Source organism: Sorex araneus, chromosome 4 (assembly GCF_027595985.1).
Source record: "Sorex araneus isolate mSorAra2 chromosome 4, mSorAra2.pri, whole genome shotgun sequence".
Classification (NCBI taxonomy): Eukaryota; Metazoa; Chordata; class Mammalia; order Eulipotyphla; family Soricidae; genus Sorex; species Sorex araneus.
In genome coordinates, this window is record NC_073305.1 from 202,103,700 (window position 1) to 202,127,235 (window position 23,536).

At 53.2% G+C, this 23,536-nt stretch overlaps 1 protein-coding gene across 1 annotated transcript in view; it reads left to right on the forward strand.

The window, feature by feature from the left end:
* Positions 1–6,717: 6,717 nt before the first annotated feature.
* The window catches only part of GALNT17 (polypeptide N-acetylgalactosaminyltransferase 17), a 447,864-nt gene continuing 431,045 nt past the window's right edge, over positions 6,718–23,536 (forward strand). Inside the window, exon 1 of the mRNA XM_004615923.2 lies at positions 6,718–8,751. Within this exon, the coding sequence (XP_004615980.1) occupies positions 8,514–8,751 (238 nt within the window). The 5' untranslated portion in view covers positions 6,718–8,513. The remainder of the gene's footprint in view (positions 8,752–23,536) is intronic.

Here is a 23,536-nt window from a genome sequence, read left to right on the forward strand (position 1 = left end):
GGTGAGATGTTCTTTTTAATTTCTATAATTTTGTTTTTCTTTTTGGGCCACACCTAGCAATGCTCAGAGGTTACTCCTGGCTGTGCACTCAGGACTCACTCCTGGTAGTGCTCAAGTGACCGGATAGGATGTTGGGGATCCAACCCTGGTTCGCCATGTGCAAAGCAAGTGCCTTACCTGCTGTACCTATTTTCTATAATTTTTTTGATTTCGTTAAAAATATAAACAAAGAAAGGGAGTGGAAAATGATAAATGAAAATAAACAAACAAACAAAAATCTATTGGAATCTGACAAAGAAACTGAGATTTTTCCAAGGTGGGGGGAATGGGAGACTGTGAGGGATGAAACAGGCAATATCAACCATGCTGTAACGAGGGCTGGAGTCACAGTACAGTGGGTAAGGTGTTTACCTGACAGGCAGCCAACCAGGATTCAATCCCCAGCACCACATATAATCCCCAGTGCTCTGCCAGAAGTGACTCCTGAGCACAGAGCCAGGAGAAAGCTCTTAGCAATGCTGGGTGTGGCTTCCCAAACAATATATATGTAAAAAGAAAAATAAGCAAATAAGGTGAACAGAAGTCAGTAGCTGGTGGAGCTCTAACGCCTCCTTATCCCCTTATTTCCCTGAAGGCCACACTGCATCCCTCAGGGCAGTTCTGACAGAATCCCAGGACAACTCTGTGGCCCTTCTCATCTTCATATGCATACACCCATCCTAAACTCAGAGAAAGCCTTCAGAGCCTTTCTGGCAGCCAATAGACAGTGAACGGGCCTGCTAGGTTCCTACTTGGCACTGTTTTCACCCACAGTCAACAGCTTATGGTCATTGCCTTTTAGCTGCTATAAAGCTATAAGTGGGTACAGCTATTGAGGCAGAGAAGAGATAGGCAGAGATTAAGACAGAGACAGAGATCGAGATAGGGACAGAGATATAAAGAAAACACAGACAGAGACAGAGATGGAAAGAGAGAAGACATAGAAATAGAGACAGAGAGACAGAGATAAGATAGTGACAGAGATAATATAGCAACAGACATGGAGATAGAGACAGAAGTAGAGGAGATACTTCTGGCATTGTGTAATGTTTTGTACATTTTGTACATTTTGTACATTTCTCTGTATATATAGATAGAGACGGAGATAGAGAAGACATATCCATAGAGGTGCAGACACAGAGACAGAGAGAGACAGAGATGGAAGCAGAGGTGAAGAGAGAAAGACAGGGACAGATACAAGATGGAGATAGAGATAGAGGTACAGAGACAGAGATGGAGACAGGAAAAGGCGTCAATCAGCAGTCACGTGCCCATGAAAACCTGATCTATGTTTCCTGTTTCCAGCAGACATGGCCAGGCAGCAGATTGTTCTTGGAGGAATGTTGGGGTGCAGAGTGAGCCTGAGATGGGTCTGGGAGGGAGGAGAGAAGGTAGTCCCTATGCAGCTAGTTGGTCTGCACCCCTGAAGTTACTTGACAGGTCAAACAGACTTGCCCACGCCCCTCGACCCCTCGCCCTTCAACCCCACACCCCTGAGATCTCAGTCACATTATTTCTCCCAACCATAGCAGAATATGTCAAATGTTATGATTTGTCCTGCTAGGCGGTAAACTCTAGAAAGACTTTCTATGCTCTGCACATAATGGTACGTGAGAAGCACATAAAAATGTACAATTAACGAGCACATCACTGAACAAGTACTTTGTAAAGCCGCCTGTGCTCAGGGCTCTCTGAGTGGTTTTCTTGAGAATGAGGCTGGGCTTTAGGTTGGGTCTGGAAAGGATCTCTGAAGTCTAGAAAAAAAACAACAACACAGTTCTAGAAAGGAATCTCTCTATCAAAAGCACAATTTGGCCAGGAACACTGCTTCTCCTTGGTGACCCTACCAGGAGTAGTTAGGAGACTGGTACAGGCATCGTGTGGACACTGTCTAGAAATCCACACTTGTGTGACTGTGCTCACATTTACCCTTTCCTCTTTTACATCCCAATAATTAGAAGGTCTAACATTTTCTTCCTGTACCTTGTTTACCCACTCAGAAGCCACTGCCGCTGTCTACTGAGATCAAACTTGGGACGGGGTGCTCTAAAACAGAACCCCCATCCACAGAGCAGGCACAGGCCAAAGGGAAATGAAGCCCACTCCACATGAGTCATCATCATCATCCCATTGATCGTTGAATTTCTTGAGCAGTCTTAGTAACGTCTCCATTCGTCCTAGCCCTGAGATTTTAGAAGCCTCTCTCTACTCATCCTTCCCAATGATGCCACATTGGAGGCTCTTTCGGGGTCAGGGGAATAAGACCCAGCTTGTTACTGGTTTTGGCATATTAATACAGCATTAGGGACCTTGCAAGGCTCTCTCATGTGGGCAGGAAACTTCCGGTAGTTTTCCAGGTTCTCCCAGAGGGAGAGGTAGGCTATAAGATATTGCATGGCTGCGAAGTTGATGCATGCTTCCAGGAGCTTGCTTTTAAGTCTCTGGATGCTGGCCATGGATGGGATTATACAGCACCAAGGGACAGTCCCTGGGTGTGACCGCCTAGCTACTGGGAAATGGGAAACCTGGGCAGAGGAGGCCCAGTCTGGATCTGAGCAGGCTTGGAGGTCTCAGCCCCAGGGTCCCACACACATGGGTTCCTCTGCTGGTACCTTCATGTGTGAGGCTCGTCTGAACGTGTGGAGAGGGGCCTTGAGCATGGCTGTGGCTAGGCTCTGGAGGTCTTCAGCAGAGACCATCTAGGTCAGCCCCATCCATGTGACTACCCCAGGCTGTGTCTGGTATAGGCAGGCAAAATGTATCTTCCAGTGGGATGAGGGGTTGTCTGGTCCAGGTTGCAGGTCTATAGGGGTTCACATTCTCTGGACCACACCCCAAATGAGACCACCCATGTCTCCAAGGTAGATTAGTTTTGTCTGGTTGTTGTTGTTGTTTTGTTGTTTGGTGTTGGGGTCACACTGGCAGTGTTCAGGGATCTCTCCTGTTAGGGTTCTGAAACCATATGTGGTGCCAAGGACCAAACCTGGGTCAACCCTACCCACTGTCCCATCTTTCTTGGCCAGGTTTTGATGCTTGCACCCATCACCTTCTATCCTTTTTCAGATCTGGTCATTTCAACAGCAGCAAGAAGCACCAATATTTTCTATATTGTTCTGCCAATAGTTCGACCAGGCAGAGTCTGACCAAATGAGCAGTCCCAAAGAGATAGCAGAATTTTGACTGTCTCTGCAGAGATGGGCTCCAAGCATTCCTACTTGCTCAGGAATGGCCAGCTTCTCTGATTCATGTCCCTTTATCCAATTTGGAAACTCATGAAAGAATGACAAAAATGCTCCCTTCATCAAACATAGTATTTGATGTGCACATTTCCTGCCACGATGCTGCCACCCGCTGCCCTAGCCAACAGCCTCCAACCAGGGCCCTCCTCCCCCATGGTACAAATTTCCTGCTGGTCTGTCTGCCCTTGATGCGATGGTGGCTGACCCACCTGTGTTAAGAGTGAGTTGTGTGGGCAGCCTTTGCTGGCCCTTGGGCAGGCAGTCCATGTTGATTTCCATCAAACTTTCTATATGCCTGGCACCAAGTCAAGTGCCTGCCACTTACAACGCCACGAGGCTGTACCATGGATCTCACTTCTACTGTATGGTAGGAAGCAATGGTGCCAGAGAAGCCGGGTAACAGGCTCAAAGTCACTGGCTGGCATGATGTTGGGGTGCTGGCACCCGTTGGCACCCCTCAGTCTTGTTCCTTTATGAATCCCCCTCTTTAGCCTCTCCTTGCCTTTGTTCTTGGGGACAGGTCTCCCAAGCCCTGTTAAGGGACCTTAGGACCACTCCCAGTGGTAGTTGGTCGAGCAGATCTGACAATTCAATGGTTGGTATGAGGGTGCATGGTTGTTTTGACCGAGCAGTTCTGGGTGTCTCCAGCGCTACACCCAGTGGTACTGAGGGTGGGTGCTGGGGAATGTGGTGCTGGAATTAAATTCTGGTCCTTGCATATGTGAGCACACAACAGACTCCTGATGTATCTTATGATTACTTATAAAACCTTATGAGTTTTGAAGGAGGGAGATGGAGTCACATATTTATTTATTTTGCATTAAAAAAATAACAACACCACCAACAAAAAGCCCAAATTCTAGTCTCTGCTGCAGTGCTCAGGGTTCTGAGTGATGGCTCAACCTGCCTTCTTCAGGAGAGAGTCGGTGAGCCGGTGAAACCCCAGTGAAAGAGGAAGTGCTCTTCTCCTTGGCTAACACCCAAGAATTTAATTTTGATTAGTGGTGGTGGTGGTGGTGGGTTTCCCAAGTGATGTTCAGAAGTTACAGCGCCCACACCACCCCCTACCCAGAAATTCTCAATCAGCTGGATATATGGATCAACGCAAAGGCCCGAAGAGGCAGTGAGTTCAGGTCCTGGAAGCTGGGAGCAGCCAGACCACCCTCCCAGGATGCACTCGGTGATGCTCAGAGGGTCATGCAGTGCTGGGAAACAAACCCAGGTTGGGTGGAAGCTAGGCTTGTGCCCTAACTTCCAGGCCCCTCCAAGCATTTTAAACCTCTCTAGGAGACCTGGGTGAGATACAGAAATTTCTAGCAAGTCAATAAGGCAACAAAAGCCAAGCCACATGTGGTACAAACTACAGTTGGGGAAAAATGTATTTGGAACCAAAATCCTTGGTAATTGATCTACATGCTGAAATCTATCATTCCCCTTCCTCTTAGTTTGTTTAATAAACATACCACTAAGTCTCTCTGAATACGCTTGTAGTTTAGGGATAAGGGAAAGCACTCAAAGGCCCTAGAGCTTGTTCCTGGCATGGGAGCACCTGAATTGGATACTGCACGGTACTTGGAGCACTACTGGGCTTGGGCACCATCATGTCCCTGGGTGGTGTTGAATCCTCAAGACCCACATTGCCAGGCAAATATTGTAGGGAGTAATCCCAGAGCATGGAGCACTTCTGGGGATGCCTCCCTCCCACCACCCAATGTCAGATCTTTATAGTTTAACTGATTTTGATGATTGGGAAACATCTTTAGAATTGTTTAACCACAAGAATAAATTGGCTTTTTTGGTAACAAGTTAACTGGAACTCAGCTTCCCAGAGGGGCAGTGAGGTCGGGGTCTGCAAGGTGAACTGGGCAAACTGAGGCAGGGAGACAGTGGCTATTGATTGAGGGGGAAGCCTGGTGCTGGGAGTCTCCGGGTTCAGAGCCAGTAACCACTCTGCACATGGGCCCTTTCCTGCCGGGGTATCTCGTCTGCATGGTGAGGTCTGCTCCTTGGGGCACGGCTTCTCACAGCAGAGCCTGTTCAGTCTAGTTCCTTCACCTGTGATCATTCCCAAACACTCGTGGTCTAGGGCTTCTTCTGTCAAGACCTGTCAAGCCTGGAGCCCCCCCCCCCACCAACTTGGGTGCCTCCTCTCGCCTACGTAGGGGTGTACTGGACATAGGTAGCTGCTCCTGTTTTTTCATATATACTATCCCAGGTGAGTCTTAATTTTTTTTGGGGGGTTGCTGTCTATACTGAAATCTGTTTGGATTTCTGGTTCTTTCTCCTCAGAAGATGCCCATATCCGCATATACAAAGATTTGCATCTGATTGAGGCTGTTAATAGACTCCTGAAGTCTGCCCTGTCCGTCTCTAGGGAGAAGAGGTAGTTAGGAGAAGGGGATGGTGGTTTTGAGCAGACCTGAGCATTCAAATCAAGGGAAATATCATCCCATGACTTGGGGTTCCGTGCTTTTCTGCTTTCCTCTAGGGGCACTGTCTTGTCATATATGTATATATAGGCATATACACTCCATATGGAGAAAGAGAGTGAGAGCTAGAGAGAGAGCCCCTTTCTGCGAAGGGTTCTAGCACAGGGCCTCACCCCTAGTTTAAGTCTCCTGGGAGATCATCTTGGATTGACTTATGTCATGCTGATGTCCATCTGCAGCACAGTTCTAATAACCTGTGAGGTGACTGGGAGTTGAGTGAGATCATATGGCCCAGCACCTGGCCTAGTGTCTGTCACATCATAACTGCTCATGAGAGTAGATGTCGTCCCATGCTGCCCATTCCGATGGTTAAAGCCATCTCTCCTGGCCAGAGATCTGGCTCATGGACTTCAGTGCATGCAAAGCCCGCAGGAGACCTACCTCCCCAGCATCGCATGGTCCCCAAACAAACTAAAACCAGTCTCTCCTAGGGGCTGGGGGGGGGGTAGCTTAGTGTCTGGGAGCATGCTTTTTATGCTTAAGGACCTGGGCTCATTCCTGGCTCTATAACAAAACAAACAAAAACAAAAACAAATCTGTTCCTGAGCTATTCATGTGGCTTTTGCTCATGTAACCGTGTTGTATTCATGGTCTTGTCATTATAGAAAGCAGAAACCAAAAACACAAACAAACAAACAAACAAATCCTCTAAGATACTATTGAACCCATGTACATAGTTCCAAGGGCTAAAAATTTAAAAATTGTTATGTTTTTGAGGACACACCTGTGAGTGATCAGATGGACCATTCATTCAGGATCAGGGATCAAATTGCGGCTTCCCACATGCAAAGCCTGTGCCCAGTCTATGGGGCTATCCTCTCCTCCAGTGTCTTTATTGTCATGTTAAAAATCAATATCTGAATTTAAAAATACACAACAACACAGACCCCCCCAAAACACAACCAAGGGGGGGAAAAATAACTTTCGTGAGATTGCCGTGATGAAATCGAGACGACCAGTTTCTGGAACAGTTGGCAGTCTTCTTGAGGCCCCAGGAATTAGAAGGAGAGGCTTTGAATCCCAGCGTTCGCAGTTCCTGCCTTGGGGAGAGGAAGAGACAAACAGAAATCCAGAGTCCAGCGTTGGCTCCCGATAATAAAACGCATCTAGAGGTGTGGGTGGACGCAGAACCGGGTGACGAGGCGGGTTAGAATTTTCCCTGGGAGAGAAGCCCCGCAGCCCACCACCGCCGGGGCCTGGCTTCCCCCAAGTAACGGAATCCGCGTCTCCAGGCCAGATTTTCCCTCTAGCCATTCCCGGCCACGCACAGCCGAGCTGCGAGCGCACAGAAAGGGATGTCTTCATCGCTAACCAGGATGGAACGAGCCCGCCCGCTCCTGGAGCGCTGAGAAGCGAAGGGTCCCTCCAGCGCCGGCAGCAGCCAACATGACTTGAGCGTCCCCATCCCGCGGTCGGTCCCTACTCTCCGCCGTCCCCCCACCCCCGTCCCCCACCCCGCGCCCCATCCTTTCCGGGTGCGCGCGCACGAGCCGGGGAGAGCTGTGTGCCGGCAGCCTGCGGGCGGCGGCGGCCGACAGGCTCGCGGGGAGCGGGCTGGCCAGGGGCGGCGGCGGCGGAGCTGGCGCAGCAGCCGGTCCCCTCGGGCCGCGCCCCGCCCTGCGCCGCTACCTGCGCGTCCCCTCCCGGCTCCTCAGCCCCGGGCCCGCGGGGGCTGTGGGTGTCGCATCGGCAGAGTCACCGCGTCCGCCAGTTTGGAGAGCGGGCGCTGGGCTCCCGGGGGCGCGGGACGAGCCCGTGTGCAGCCCCGCGAAAGGGGACGCCAGCGTGCGTCCCTCCCCGCCGCGCACCCCGCGACGATCGGGGCGGGGAGGAGAGAACTGCTGTGACTTTTGAGGTCCGACTCCTCCTCCGGGCCGTCTTCCCCACCCCCCCACCCCCCCCTCCCCGCAGGGAGCGGGGCCAGCGCGCCGGGCAGGCCCCGAAGGCTCGCTGCGTGCTGTCGGCACTTGGAACGTGTCCGGGAGCCCGCGGCGCCGCGCGCGCTGGTGAGTTGGGCGCGGGGTGGTGTGTCCCCCACGGCCGGGAGGGGCGGGGCGGGGAGGGACGTCGCGCTCGGCTCCTCCGCCCGCCCACTAGGGCTGCCCCCACTTTGGGAGTAATTGAGACTTGAGCGTGACTGCGGAGCCGCGAGGATGCGGGCGCCGCGCGCGGGCGTCCCCGCCGGCCCGAGTGATGGAGCGGGTCGGTGAGCCGAACAAAGGCGCCCGCCCCGGGGACACGGTCCTTGGCTGAAGACCGCCGGCCGCGTGCCGCGACAACCGCCCGCCCACTAGGGTGGTGGCTGTGCGGCCCGAGGAGCGGCGCACTCCGCCGCGGGGCGGGTGGCGAACCCAGAGGCGGGCACCTGCGCGCCACTCCCGCCGCAGCCCCGAAGCGACCCGCCTACCGGCCCGAAGGTCCCAAAGGTCCGTTGAACCCACGGCCGGCGGCTCGAGGTCCAGCGGCGAGGCACTTGCCGGTGCAGAGACCCCCTGCAGCCCTTCGTCCGAAGCCGCACGCCGTGGACTGAGGAGCACTTGTGCAGAGCCCGGGTTCGAGCGGTCCACCCCGCGCCCCAGACCGTTCCGTCCTCCCCGCCGTCTCCGCCGCCCGCGCACCCGCGCGCTGGGCCGGGCTCCCCGCCGGCCGCCCGGAGAGTGAGGCTCGCACAGCCCCCGGGTGCCCCGCGTGTCGCCGGAGCCCCAGGGGCGCGGGGTCCGGGGCTGGGGCCGGCCGGGCGTGTTTGATGGCTTCACTGAGAAGAGTCAAAGTGCTGCTGGTGTTGAACTTGATTGCGGTGGCCGGCTTCGTGATCTTCCTGGCCAAGTGCCGGCCCATCGCCGTGCGCAGCGGAGACACCTTCCACGAGATTCGGCCGCGCGCCGAGGCGGCCAACCTCAGCGCGCACAGCGCCAGCCCCATCCAGGATGCGGTGCTGAAGCGCCTCTCGCTGCTCGAGGACATCGTCTACCGGCAGCTGAATGGTAAGGACGCGCGCCACGCACCCGCGGGCGCCTCCGGGGTTGGGGGTAAGGGGGGGAAGCCCAGAGGTCCTGCACACCGTGTGTGTGTGTGTGTGTGGGGGGGGAGCCGCATCTCCGGGCTTCAGCGCTCTCCCTTTTGCCTCCACCATGGGGTTGGGGATGGTGGAAATAACTCCCCCCCACCCGCCCCGCTCCACCCTCCCCTGTTACCCTGTGCCCCAGCTGTAAGTTTGCTTCAATCGTGGAAACGCGACAGTCCTCGCGTGCAGGAGGCATTGCTTGGCAACTCCCGCCCGAGCGCAGCAACTAGTCGCGAGGCCCAATGGGACTGGAGGGAAGGTGGACTTGGAGCAGGGAGCAGTTCCAGGTTGCTTTTGTGGGGTCCTGGTGGGGGAACCTCACATGACCCTCAGCCTGGGGTCTGGAGCCAGGTGTCCCTGGGAGGAAGCGGAATGGTTGTGCTACCTTGCATGAGGCTGCTGCACACGGGCAGTGAGAATCCCGCTCCCTGCCGTCTGACTGGGGCTGCTATTAAAAACACACACCCGGTGCTTTCTCCCCAGGCGCTGCCTGAGGGCAATTAAAGTTCAGCCTGGGCTGGTGAAGCTGGTGAAGCAGTTTTCCCATCGGTGCCTCTCGAGGGGTGCCACCCAGTTCATGCCAGGTCTGGCTCTTCAAATAGTCTTCAGTGCTTCAGGAGAGGACCCTTCTATATGCCCTGGGCACAGCTGGGGCAGGAGACTTAGGACCCTCACTGGCTCCAGGGTCAGAGTGTGGACTACCTTCCCCGGTGCGGGCACTGACCTTTGACTCTCCCATGGTCACCTGGGGCAGCTCCGTGACAGACACGTTCCTTCCTAGCGCCTCGATCATATGCCCTGGCATTCTGTTCAGACGTGAACAGACATGCATGCGTACTTAGGTACATTTGTTTGATAGCCATCATCGGTGGGATTCTCGCTGCGGGCCAGATACGGGGCGGCGACTTTATAGGTGCAACAAGTCAGTGGAACGAACCCGGCTAGGGAAGGCGGAATGAGTTGCCCGTGGCCTGCAGCTGTACAGGCTAGACTTGGTTCCCCTGGCTAGTTGGCCGCAGAGCCTATGCTCTAGACCAGCCTTTCCCAACGGTGGCCCTTGGGACACGCCATTGGAGCCACTACTGAAATCTCATAAATGGGCAGGGGGTACAGGAAGGTTGGAGGGTGCCCGGGTCAGTCGGAAACAAAGTGTGTCCCCTTTCTGAACCTCCTTTCCTCTCTGTGACCCACCTGTCCTACCACTTGGCCTCCTCCTCTCTGTCTGTGCCCCTCTTCGGTCATTTTCACCTGTAGCCTCCTTGGAATATCCTCAAGGTGCACGGGAGGCCTCTTGGACTCTGGTTGAGAAATGCTGGTCTGGGACCTGGAAGAGGTAGCATGGCTGCTAGGGTGATGGCGTTGTATGTGGGTGTCCCGGGCTCGATCCCTGGCACCCTATTATGGTATCTTAAGCCCCACTTGGAATAAGCACTGCCGGGCAGGGCTCAAAAGAAAAAACAAAAAGGAGAGAAAGAGAAAGTAATGTGGGCCTCGAGCACTTCTGTCTACTGTGCCCTCGTAATGCCAGGGCTGATGGCCATGGATGTGCCCAGCTGCAGCTGGAGGCCGGGACCTATTCTCCATTAGAAGGAGGGGGGCTCAGCTTGGCTTTGGGGGTGTCAGACTGGGGGTGTTGGCAGGGAGAAGGGTACCAGCTCCAGTGGTCTTTGCCTGTTGCTCTCTAGTGATCCTATTTGGATTCTTTTGGGAGAGTTTGGCGGTGTGTGTGTGTGTGTGTGTGTGTGTGTGTGACCAGATCTCTGTGCTCCCCCAGGACCCCCCAGTCTTCTCAGTGTCACTCAGCAAGTGCCCAGGGGCCCATGAACGGGGGCCTGGGTAGAAGCTTCAGACTAGCACCCGCAGACACTGTGGCCCGTGGGGTCCTAAGGAGCAACTGCCCCTTCTCAAGTGTTGTAACCTGAAGGCACAGCACGAAGCCAATCCGCAGCAGGGTTGCCCCCAGAAAGACGCTACTTCGCAGCCCAGTCACAGCTTCCTCTGGGCCCCGGGGTCTCAGGTGGTGCTGAGGAACATGTGATTTTAGTGCGAATTTCCATCGGAAAAAAGAAATGTGTCCCCAGTAGGAGAGTGACCTCGCGCTGATCAATCAGGGCTGGAGAACCTTCCCGTTTCCTCGTCTCTGTGCAGCCGAGCATGAATGGGGGTTGGTGCTGCTCCCCGAGGCACTGCTGGCTGCCCCCCACCCCGAGGGCTGGGGGGAGCCAGGAACCCAACCTGGACTGTCTGGTTCCGGAATGGGGTTCTCAGCCAGTGTGCCAGGGAGCCGCCATCCTTGGCAGGCATCCGAGTCACCCCAGAAGCCTGCGGAGACAGACTTGTTGCTGGCACTAGAGTCTGTGAGTCAGTCCTTCTGGGGCATGGGCCCTGCCTGCGGTTCCCTGAGGGACCCACTGGGCAGGTGTTTCCTGGGGAGAAGCCAAGAGCTTACTGCAGGGTGCAGGCCTGCCCCCTCCCCCGTGTCCCTGGGCTGGATAAGCACATCCCTGAGGTCTGGGGGTGTGGCACTTGGGACCGGCTGGGCAAGGCTGGGGCGGGGAGGAACGGGGGACAGGCATGGCACGGCGTGGTAGTCTTCTGGCAGGAAGGCGGGGTGGCCTGTATACCAGTCAGGAATGCGAGTTGCAAGTCGGCAGACGTTCTGGCCCTGGCTGCCAAGCTTCATTTGTAGTGACATGAAGCCCTGGATGGAGAAGCGAGCAGGAGTGCAGCGAGCGTGAGGGGCGTCCTCCTCTCCGCACCCCTCCCCTGGGCGCTTATTTAGACGATGCGGGGCCCACTTGCTGGCCTCTTCTGGGGTGCTGGCCGCAGAGCAAGGTGGCAGAGGACAGGACATGGATGTCTCCCAGAGGTGTCCACCACCCTCACTCATGTGATGGCTTTCCTGAGGCATGCTGAGGGGGCGGGGGGTAACCCCGATGTCCTCAGAAACAGCCCTGACCCTCCTCCTGCCCTTTGAAGAGCAGTGAGGGGTGGTTTGGTCTGGGACCCACTGAGGAGGTGCAGATGAGCTGGCATGCTGCCCGGGCCCTCATGCCTCTGCCACGCTCTCTTCCTTCCCTCAGGCCCACTGGGTGCAGCGGGACTTAAGCTCAGGGCCCTGCCTCTGGCCTCTCAGTACTAAGCTCTGGCAGGTGGAAGCATCTCGGACCCTCCTCTTGCAGCGGTTTTCCTCTTGTAAGGCGTCCAGGTCACTGTGGAATGGGCAGTCCCCTGCCCCTAATCTTACTCTGCCAACTTGGCCACATGTGCTGACTGGCCGCAACACCCCACACTCGCCTTAGGATTGCTGTCCCCAGGTTTGTGCTGTGGTCTTTAGGCATGGGGACTGCCGCGGTTTGCGTGCCTCGCCCCTTTCTGACATTTGCTGCCTCCGGTAAGGCTTGGCACCGAGTCAGGGCCTGGCTGGAGTCAGTGCCTGGCCCTGTGGCCGGAGCTCCTCCTCTTCCAAGTGTCCGTGGCACCGCTGTCAGAGACCCTTGGCACAGTGGCTTACACTCCGTGGCTCAGGACTTTACGTGGGGAGGCCAGGTCTGGTCTGGGGCATTTGTAAGGATCGGAGCCACATCTTGGATGTTGAAACATGATCTCCACCTCTCCGCATGCGCTGTGATGCCTGGCACCTGAGGTTTGTTTTTGTTGTTGTTAGTTGACTGCTAGATACAGAGGACACACAGGACAGTTACAGAGAGCACGGATTTGGCTTCTAGAAGTTGGAGTGAGCGGATGTGGAAATGGAGCTGGGAAGACTTAGCTCTAAGACAGCCTGTGAAAAAGCTCTGTGTCTGCATGACCTTTCCCGTGTCATCTCTTTGGCACCTTTGTGCTCATGTCATCTCACCAGCACCCTCCTGCAGCTTCTCTGGTCTCTCACCTGTCTGGATGAAGGTCCCGTGATCCTCAGACTCATACATCACTGTATCACTGTATCACTGTCCTCCCGTTGCTCATCGATTTGCTCAAGTGGGCACCAGTAACGTTTCCATTGGGAGACTTGTTACTGTGTTTGGCATATCGAATATGCCACGGGGAATATCGAATATGCCACGGGGAGCTTGCCAGGCTCTGCCGTGCGGGCAGGATACTCTCGGTAGCTTGCCGGGCTCTCCGAGAGGGACAGGGGAATTGAACCTGGGTCGGCCGTGTGCAAGGCAAACGCCCTATCCGCTGATACATGTGTGATTTTTATAACACAGATGTGGTTTTATGTTCCTTTTATTTTTTTCTCACAAGAAAATTGTTTGATGTTTATGTAGAATTTCTTCTTCTTCTTTTTTTTTTTTTTTTTGCTTTTAGGGTCACACCTGTCGATGCTCAGGGTTACTCCTGGCTCTGCACTCAGGAATTACCCCTAGTGGTGCTCAGGGGACCATATGGGATGCTGGGAATCGAACCCGGGTCGGCCGCTTGCAAGGCAAACGCCCTACCTGCTGTACTATTGCTCTAGCTCCTATGTAGAAAATTTATCCAGGAATAAACCCTAAGCATTGCTGGGTTTGTCCCCAGTTGCCCCCCCTCCAAAAAAATTTTGGAAAATCTAAAGCAGTTATACAGAATCAAACAATGTTGTATTAAATTACCTTAGAAAGTGGTGGCTTGCTCTAGCATTTGACAAGTAGATTTAGGACGGATTCCTTAGAATTCCTGTGTCACTGTAACTATGGCTTTTGGATAGAAATGACCTTCTGAGGAAGTTACTTAGTTGTCTTTTGAGAGCCAAGAAACTGATTCTAAGTGATTTAGCCAGGATGACATGCTAGAATAGGGCAGAGCCAGGATTCCTGAGTTTGTGGTACTGTCCCCCAGCCAGCTGTTGGGGGGTGTCATGCTTTATTCCGCCCCCCCCCTCCGCCAGGCTTCACATCCTGGTGGGTGCCTCACATCTCCTTGAGGCTGTGTGCAGTGGACCCGGTGCCCTGCCCCCAAACCCCCCAGCTCTATCTTATGCCCAGGGCAGAGCTGTTGTAAGCAGAAATGCGATCGATTCAGGTTAGGATCCAAATTTAGATTTCAGAAGGATATTGAAGAGAAGCAGGGTTGCTTGAATAAATTGAAAACTGGTGGGAATGGAAGGAAGTCAAAATTACCTCTATGAAGTCCTGCCCCCAGCCGCACAGGCAGCAAGCCTGGAATCAGAACTACAGGAGAGCCAGCACCTTCCCCATCTGCCGGGCACCAGACTGGCACCCAGGGTCTGGTGGTGAAGGCGGAGATGTGGATGTCGGTTTGTGGAGTGAGGGGGAGGACGAGCATTGGGAAAGGTCTCATCCTGGACAATGGAGGTGGCCCAAAGCCATGTCTTGTGTTCTGCCTGGGTACGGGTCACGGAGCAGGGTGGCACCAGCATCTCCTGTAGGCCGGGTGGAGGCAGAGAGCCAGGGTGGATACTCACATTAGAACTTCTTCCCAGAGATAGTACAGAGGGTGGGTCCTTGCCTTGCTCATGGCAGACTTGGATTTGATCCCCTGCATCGCATACGGTCCGTTGAGCACCCGAGAGTGATTACCTGAACTCAGAGTCAATAGTAAGCCCTGAGCGTTGTCAGGTGTGGCCCCCAAACCCAACCCGAACAGAACCTCTCGTTCCCTGAGTGGCAGCGGCAGACTGATCAGTGCAAACCTCTCAGCCGCTGCAGCCTTCAGCAGGGCTGGTGGCAGACACCAGAGCTCCCTCTCTTCCCACCCAGACTCTCCTGGCCTCTGTGGCCACAACCCCTGATGGAGAAGGGGGCGCCCCCTGCGGACACTCCTCCAGGCTGGCCAGCGAGCATTGGGTACCAGCCAGCCGTACAGCTGGGAGATACGGGGAGAGGCGGCCGGTGACATTCTTGAGGCGGAAATCCAACCCCCTGACCTTTGCTGTTGCCAAATCGGGAGTGTCCTTTGTGGACAGGAAGAGGGCTGGTAACCAGAGCCGAGGGGACAGGGAGGCCCTCGGAAAGAGAAGCCCCTAAGGTCGGCCAGCCCTGCCCGAACAAGGTGACCCCGGGGGGAAGGCTCTGAGCCACTGTTGGTTTCTGGCGCCATCACACACAGAATTGGTGAGACTCCCGGTGGATGTCCTCACCTCTCTGCCAGGAAAGGAGTCATGGTCAGTCAGGAACCTTGAGGCCTCTCCTCCTTCTGTGGCTGCTGTGGTCCCTGCACAGAGGGACCTGGTCTGATTGCACCCCAGCAGCCCCTGGCTTCTGAGATCAGTGTGGTCCTGGGGTACTAAGTGAATGCTTCTGGAATTTTCTAAATTGGATGTATCGCAGCTTTGCAGCTGAGCGTGGTAGTTCTCCTCTGTGAAGGGAAGAGGCTCTTTCTGTCCAACTTGCACGGAGCCTCAGAATTCACATGGGCATCTCTCTCCCAAGTGGGTGTCTGAGGCCAGCTCTGTGCCCCCCCCACCCCTTCCTTCTCCTTTCTTTTTCCACCTCTTCTATATATTTCAAATGATGAGGCTTGGGCCGGAGTGATCGTACAGTGGAGAGGGTATTTGCCTTGCACATGGCCGACCCGGGTTCGATTCCTGGCATCCCATAGGGTCCCCCAAGCACTGCCAGGAGTAATTCCTGAGTAACCACTGAGCATCACCAGGTGTGACCCAAAAAAGTCAAAAAGGAAAAAAAAAATGATGAGGCATTTGAGCAGTTTCCAGGTCCCAGAGAAGAGTTGGCAGCTCCTGTGTGCCCGGCGAGGGTTTGAGAGCTGCCTTGCTTGGAGAGGCCTAGATGCCAGGAAGACAACGTGAGACACCCCCTTACTCCCAACATTGGGGTTCAGCTGGGAAACCTCTGCAGCTACAGCAGGTGTGCCTGAAACTCAGGGGTGTCTGGAGGTCTGGATGTGGGAGGTCTGGATGTGCACACAGGGATGACTTCCCCACTGTCTTGAGTAAGAGAACTGAAAAGTGACGTGTGGGCCTCGAGGACGCACCATGCGGCAGGGTGACCGGGAGGGGCTGCGGTGTGGGTGTGTGGGACTTCGGCAGCCCAGGGCTGGGAGAACCACCTAGAACCACCCGGACTGATTTCAGCCCCAGAATGGTTAAGACTCTCTTCTACACAGGTGGGGAGCCCTTAGTGCCACATTGGTGACACAAGGGACTGACGTCGGGGTATACTGTGTGCAGTCGTGGGTTAGAGTGCAGGTGGCTCGAGGGCTGCCACACCCCGGGGTGCTGGCCCTAGTGTACCCACCAGCTCGTCGCCAGTGTTACTGGAAGCTCACCAGCTGTCTTTGCCCCAAGTCCTTCTGTTTCCCGAAGGCTCCAGCCTTGCACTTCTGCCCGGATGGTGCCTCCAGGAATTCTCCTGCAGGCTCCTCCTAGGTCCTCACCTCTGTGTCTGCGACTCAGAGTTCTGCATCTGCAATTTCTAAGGCAAGACCCCTGGGCCCCCATCAGTGTGGGTGCCCCTATGATGCCCTCTGTGCGACCATAGTGGGCTCATGGCCTGCCAGTACGAGGTAGGAGGCATCCCTTACTGACCAAGCAGAAATGGGCTGGGGGTTGTGTGGAATCCTGGCATAGGGGGTGAAGCAGCTGCTCCTCCCCACCCCACCCCTGCTCCCTTGGGCCACGTAAGCTCACTGCTTGTTTGCTCAGCTGTCACCGCAGGTGGCTGTGATGCTGGTCAGTATCACAGCCAGGGCTCTGCCTTCTAGCACCCCCAGGTATGGCCCTGCCCCTTCTGGGCCCAGCTGGATTGAGTGGCTCAGGGCAGAGAGAGCTTCTCAGCAGCTGCTGAACGGACCCCAACATGGACCCTAGAAGTTCTACAAGTCAGATCTCTAGGGACTCCACCGGGAAGGGGAGTGCAGGAGCTGTGAGGACACAGGTCAACAGGAGGGTCCCCCAGTCCTGCCTGCCTCCGCGAATGCGCTCAACTCAGGCAGGACCCTTTGGTTGCAAGACCCTCCCCTGGGAATGATTGCACGCCCCCTCCTCCCTCCCCGCATCTTCAGGCCGCCCTGACGTGCGGACAGCATCTGGCTTAGCCATTGATAGAGAAGTTTTCCCTTTTAATAACGTCCCTGTCGTTGCTAACTGCCTCACTCAGCCCTGCCATGCATGAGTAATAAACCGCTGCCGTCATTACAGAGGCCACGTCCAGACTCCGGCACACGAGCTGACAGTTAATAGGGAGCGAGGTTCCGCGCGCGCCTCCATGCATCCCGCCGCCGCAGACACAATGGCTAATTGTGTGATTACTGTGTACTGAGGGGTGTCCGATGGTCACGCGTGGCGGGCCGGGGCCGAGCCGGCTGCCCTGCTAGAAGGAGCTCTGAATTTATGCTCAGGAGCCTGGGCTTCTGCTTCTGGTCTTTTTTAGGGACCAAACTTTATCACACGTCCACGAGACTTGACCCTAGAGTGGTTTATGTCTTGTGAATGACACTCTCCGTTCTCACTACAGCCAAACGCGTCCAACCAGCACTTCAGAAACCAGCCCTTTGTTCCCAGAAAACTTCTCCAGACTCCTTGTCAGAATTATTGTCCCTTCTGGTACCTTCTTTTTTTTTGGGGGGGGTCATACCCGGCGATGCACAGGGGTTCCTCCTGGCTCTGCACTCAGGAATTACTCCTGGCGGTGCTCAGGAGACCATATGAAATGCTGGGATTTGAACCCGGGTCAGCCACGTGCAAGGCAAACACCCTACCCGCTGTGTTATCGCTCCAGCCCCTTCTGGTACCTTCTTATAAGGCACTTCTGCTCTTTTCCCTGAGTTTGCTTTTAGTTCGCCCCTGGTCATCTCTGCTTGAAATATATGTGTATACTCGGCCAGACCTATAATTTGCAAGATTTGGGCCATTGAAGAAAATCTCCTTCCATGTCCTTTAGAATTATTTCATCAGCAAGTAACCTGTCTTCTCTTCCTATGTCAGAAGTGGCGGCTATTCATACTGCTTCGGCTTCACAAAGGGCCGTTTTGCTTAACTCATGAACCCATTCTACGTCTTCTCACCTTCTGTTTCTTTTCTGACTTTCTGATGGTGATGAGGGAGGCAGCGTTCAGGGGTGCTGTGTTCAGGGGTGACCCTTGGCAGTGCTCACGGGCACATATGGAGTCCTGGGGTTTTGGAACCAGGGTCGCAGCTGATGCAGCCACATGTAAGGTAAAGGCGATGCTCTCTGTGAAATCTTTTTTACTTTCCTCCAAGATGTCTCCTGCATGTAGTCCCTGCCATTGCGGCATTGTACAAGGGAGGGAATACTTGAGTCCTGGCCACATCCACGTCTGTTTCGAGGCACAATTGATATATAACATTATGTTAACTTCAGATGTGCAGTATGGAGGTGTGCTACTTGCATATGTTATAAAATGATCACCATAGCAAGTCTTTAAGATCATCCTGCATTGCTAGAGTTTTTGGTTTTTTTTTTCTGCATTGCTAGAGTTTTGTTTCTTTTTTTTTCTTTTTCGGGGAATCACATCCAGCTGTTCTCAGGGCTTACTCCTGGCTCTGCCTTCAGGAATTACTCCTGGTAGTGCTTGGGGGACCGTATGGGGTGTCAGGGGTTGATCCCAGTTTGGCCGTGGGCAAGGTAATTGTCCTACTGGTGCTACAGTCCCATAGTTTTTTCTTGTACTAAGAAATTTAAGAACATTTTCTTAACTCTCTGGAGTGAGAGCACAGCGGGTAGGGCATTTGCTTTGCACGCGACCGACCTGGGTTCGATTCCTCCATCCCTCTCGTAGAGCCCGGCAAGCTACCGAGAATATCCTGCCCACACAGCAGAGCCTGACAAGCTGTCCGTGGCGTATTCGATATGCCAAAAACAGTAACAACAATCTCACAATGGAGACGTTACTGGTGCCCGCTTGAGCAAATCGATGAACAACGGGAGGACAGTGCTGCAGACAGTGCTTCTTAACTCTCAAATATGTAATACTTAAAAATTAAAAAATATTAACTACAGTTGCCCACTATAATATACAATCCTCAGGGCCGGACCAGGCCGACAGCCACGAGACTGAGCAGGTGGACCACCCCCCACCCCCACCCCCGCCACCGCTGTCCCACTGGGCCTCTGGGCTCCCAATGCTCTCGAGTGTGCTGGCCAGGGCACAGCTTGGCAGGAAGGAGCTTTCTTTGGGGCCACCGGGAAGGTGGTTTTAGGGATCAGCTGCCCAGAGACCACCCACTGCCGCTGGGTCAGGAGGGTCCCAGGCCGTTCAGCCAGTGCGTTAGCTTCTCCTTGATTGCTGTCCCGGAATGAGAAAAGGCTCTGCAGAGATGGTCACAGTGAGTGGCGATGGAAATGACCTCTCTAAGCTGATGTGCCTTCCCGGGGAGCCGGGTCCGGCCCTACCCCGGGTTGCTGGGCATGCAGTCTGGGCTCCTGCACACAGCCCCGCTTCCTGAGCTGCCGCCTGGGCCGTGAACTCAGAGGGCTTTTGCTTTATTACTGGGCTTTTCAGAGGGGGCTGGAGCCATAGTACTCTGAGCACCCTGCTGGCGCGGCCGGCCGGGGTTCGATCCCTGCACCCCATCTTGTCCCCGAGCCTGCCAGGAGTGACCCCTGAGCATGGGTGATGTGTGGGTTTGGGCTACACCACACTTGAACTCTGCCCATGGCTTGCCCGGTGGTGTTTGGGACCGTCTACAGTGCTAGAGTTGACCCAGGCTGCCCCGAGGAGAGCACCTCAGGCTCTGTATTGTGTCTCTGCCCCTAATTAAGGCTGTTGAGTGAAGCCTCGTTGCTTTAATTGAAATGTATTTGGAAGGATGTGAGGGGATAGGGGAGAGAGAAGTGTGAAAACGGGTACTCCAAAAGAATAGAGACAAGGACTGGAGCGATAGCACAGTAGGGCATTTGCCTTGCATGTGGCCGACCCGGGTTCGATTCCTCCATCTCTCTCAGAGAGCCCAGCAAGCCACCGAGAGTATCCCACCCACACGGCAGAGCCTGGCAAGCTCCCCATGGCGTATTCGATATGCCAAAAACAGTAACAATAAGTCTCACAGTGGAGACATTACTGGTGCCCGCTCGAGCAGATTGATGAACAATGGGATGACAGTGAGAGTGACAGTGACAGGATTTACTTATCTTATAACCAGAAGTTTGTACTTTTGACCCCTTCCCTCATCTCATACCCTTTGCTAAAGGCCATCTCAGGCAGTAACTATCTGTCTGTTCTCTAGACGTTTGAGTTAAAACTGTTTTGTATTCCACACACAAAACCTTTCAATAGTTGTTACTCATATTTTTTAAATCAGAAAATGGAAAGAATAGAAAATCCTTTTCAGAGTTGTCCCTGGCGAGCTCTCATAGATGCTGCAGGAAAGAGACCCTGCCCCGTCTTCAAGAGCATAGCTGCTTTCCCAAGAAGGGAAGTGATGGAGACAAGAAGGCGAGAAACCACAGCATTTGCACGGGGAACCCACAGTGTCAGCTGCCGCCCTCAGCTCCCCAGGACATTATCAACTGACGCTAGAGTGAAGTAAGATATTTTGCTAAATAGAAAGGAATTCAATTAACTAGAATAATCAGATCTTTGGTCTTTGGGCAGTTCTGATTAACTTCAATTTTACTTGAAGATATTTTGCAGGTTGAAATGACCACAAATAACCGTATTTTGTCAGTATTAAGATGTACTTTGGGGGTGGAGTTGCTTGGACCATACCCAGCCATACTTATTCCTGGCTCTGGGCTCAGAGTTTGCTCCTGGCTTGACTGTAAACACTATGTAGTCCTAGGACTGCACCAGAATTGGTCACGTGCAAGACAAGAAGCACCTAAATTCCTTTGCTATCCAGCCCACTAAGCACCTAAATTCCTTTGCTATCCAGCCACTCTAAGATAAAGATGCATATTTATTATGTCTCTAAAATTGAGATTTATTTTCTGATCAGAGTTTAATTGGTGGGATATTTCCCCCCTATGGACACTTACAAACAGTGCCTCTTATGGTTGAAGGTTTCATGGATTCCATGCAATACAAAAAATTGGTATTTGAACATATATGTGTAGGCCATGGTATTTTTATTGAGCCTCTAATGCAAATCAAGTATTTAGTGATACTTAGGGCCACACTGAACTAATAGTCTTATTAGTAGTTCCATTTTAGGTGAGGAAGCTGAAACTTGGAGAGATAAATAAGTTTTCCAGTGACAGTGCAGAGTAGCACTGTAGGACTATCGCACTGTCGTCCCATTGTTCATTGATTTGCTCGAGCGGGCACCAGTAACGTCTCCATTGTGAGACTTGTTACTGTTTTTGGATATTGAATACACCACACACCACGGGTTGCTTGCCAGGCTCTGTTGTGCGAGCGGGATACTCTTGGTAGCTTGCCGGGCTCTCCGAGAGGGACAGAGGAATCGAACCTGGGTCGGCCGCATGCAAGGCAAACGCCCTACCGGCTGTGCTATCACTCCAATCCACTGTAGAAGTAATTAACCATTATCATTGCCTCACAGTAGCTTTGGAAAAAATGTAAAGTGCCCAGCATTAAGCTTCTATTGCCAAGGTATCCATTTCAAAAACATCTTAAACAGATGGCCAGACACCCAAGTAGATAAAGAGTCTTGGCTGCCAGACTCATGTAGTTCCCCTTTAAAAGGCCCCAGGTAACCTTGATTCCTGACTGCTGAAGTGATTCGGTGGCCTCTTTCCCATACTTTAGTTCCCTTTTGTTTTAAAGGGGCCCAACCCCCCACGCCCCCCTCAACTAAATAAGGCAGAACATCAAGTTTGTATGTTCTTTCTCTCTTGCAAACTAAGAGACTGAAGAGAACTTGCTAGTAACAGTCAAACCAAATTGAACTTAGTAAATGTGAAGATCTAATATGCCAATCGCACGGTTCATGGGTGAAGCAGCATCTTCTCCAGTTAGAGAGAGATCTGCAGGGGAACCGCAGGACGGGAGGCTGTGATGGACAGGAGGGTGGGACGACAGAGTCATCAGGTAGAGAAAAATGAAAGTTGATTGGAGGCAAGTAGAATTTAGGTGAGGACGATTACTCATTGGCTGAGCCGCAGCAGCATTTCCATTGGCTGGACTTGTTGCTGGACCAAAAGCAACGATTCCTTCCTCCTGCTGGAATATAATAACGCTCTTCCTGTTAGAATAACACCTGCCTTCCTGTGGTGACTAGGGATAACAGTGTGAGGCTTCATTCACGGACCTTTTCACTCCAGCTTTAGTTGAGGTTTTCTTGATTAATTTTCACTGTACTAAATCTGATTTTTTTCAAGACTTCCTGTTGCCCACCTGAGACTTGCAGTGATAGCAAGAGCTACAGGCTTGGTCCAGGTGAGATGCTGGTTCTATTCAGGGAAATGGTTGGGAGCTTCCCGAGAAGAGCGTGGCTCCACGTGAGTGCCCCAGGCATTCCCGGCCCATCTCCTCCCCTGGATAGTGGGTAGGCTAGGACACAAAGCAGACACACAGCAGCTGCCTTTCTGGGACGTCTTTCATGATGCTGGCACTTCCGGATCCGGGGGTTTTGGGATTCAGTCCCCATCCAGCCTGGTGGCTCCTGTAAGGATGGTCGGGGGACGAGAGGGGGGACACAGTGACAGCTTGGAAGCAGTGAACCGTGCTTCCCTCCGCTTTAGCAGTTACTAGTGTGTAAAGTTGTAAAGCTGTTAATTCTGGAGCTCTAAATTATGCTGCGTGAGCTTTAAATCCAGCCCATAATTAGAACAAAATGTGAGAAAAGTGAAATTGATATTAAGTTAATTAAAAGGCTTTGCTTATATTTGCAAGGAAATTAGCACAACAAGAGTGCTGACAAGAGCACATTGTTAATTTCTTCTTCATCAGGCAACTCTCAGCAGGCCTCGGGCAAGCTTTGTTCTTGGCTTCTGCCCTCTACCCTCCCTGACGATGAGTATCTGTTTTATTGGCATCTTGCTGGCTTCAGTTGGGCAAGATCCGGTCCAATCATGGAATGACCATGATTTTTATGGGTTAGCAAGCCTTGAAGTTGCACCGTTCAGCTGTAGGCCTGGGCCCTTGAAGTGTGTGTGTGTGTGTGTGTGTGTGTGTTTGTGTGTATGTGTGTGTGTGTGTGTATGTGTGTGTGAGTGTGTGTGTGTGTGTGTGAGTGTGGTTTGGAGGGTGCTCATCAGCTGCTATGGCAGGTGACTAACTCGTGTGTCCAGAATCACCTTTAGATTCCGGTGTGTCCTTTTCATTCTGATTCACAGCTCTGACCTATTGCATAGACCTGCATTTGAATGTGCAGCGTGAAACTTTAGCTCGGAGCTCCCAGAATGCAGGAGTCAAGTCCTTTTCATGGGATTATTTAAACCAGAGTCTGGAGGAAGATGACACCAGGCAGCCAGGGGCTGCCCTTGTCTCTAACTGAGGTGTCAGGCGCAAAGCTGTTTCCATCACAGAACTTTCATTTCCTCATGGGGACAGAATTCCCCCTCCGCCCTCCTTGCACTCAGGTTGGACCTTGGAACAGAGTTCTGGCCATGCTAGATGGGCAGAAGTGAAGTTTTCCTCACTCTGACCTGGTTCACAAAAACTCTTGTACTGTCTTTCTTTTTTTAATTTTTTAAAAAAATTTTATTGAATCACTGTGAGATAGTTACAAGCTCTCATGTTGGGTTACAATCACACAGTGATCAAACACCCATCCCTCCACCAGTGCACATTCTCTACCACCAATACCCCCGGTATACCCCCCTTTCCCACCCTCCCCCTGCCTCCATGGCAGACAATATTCCCCATACTCTCTC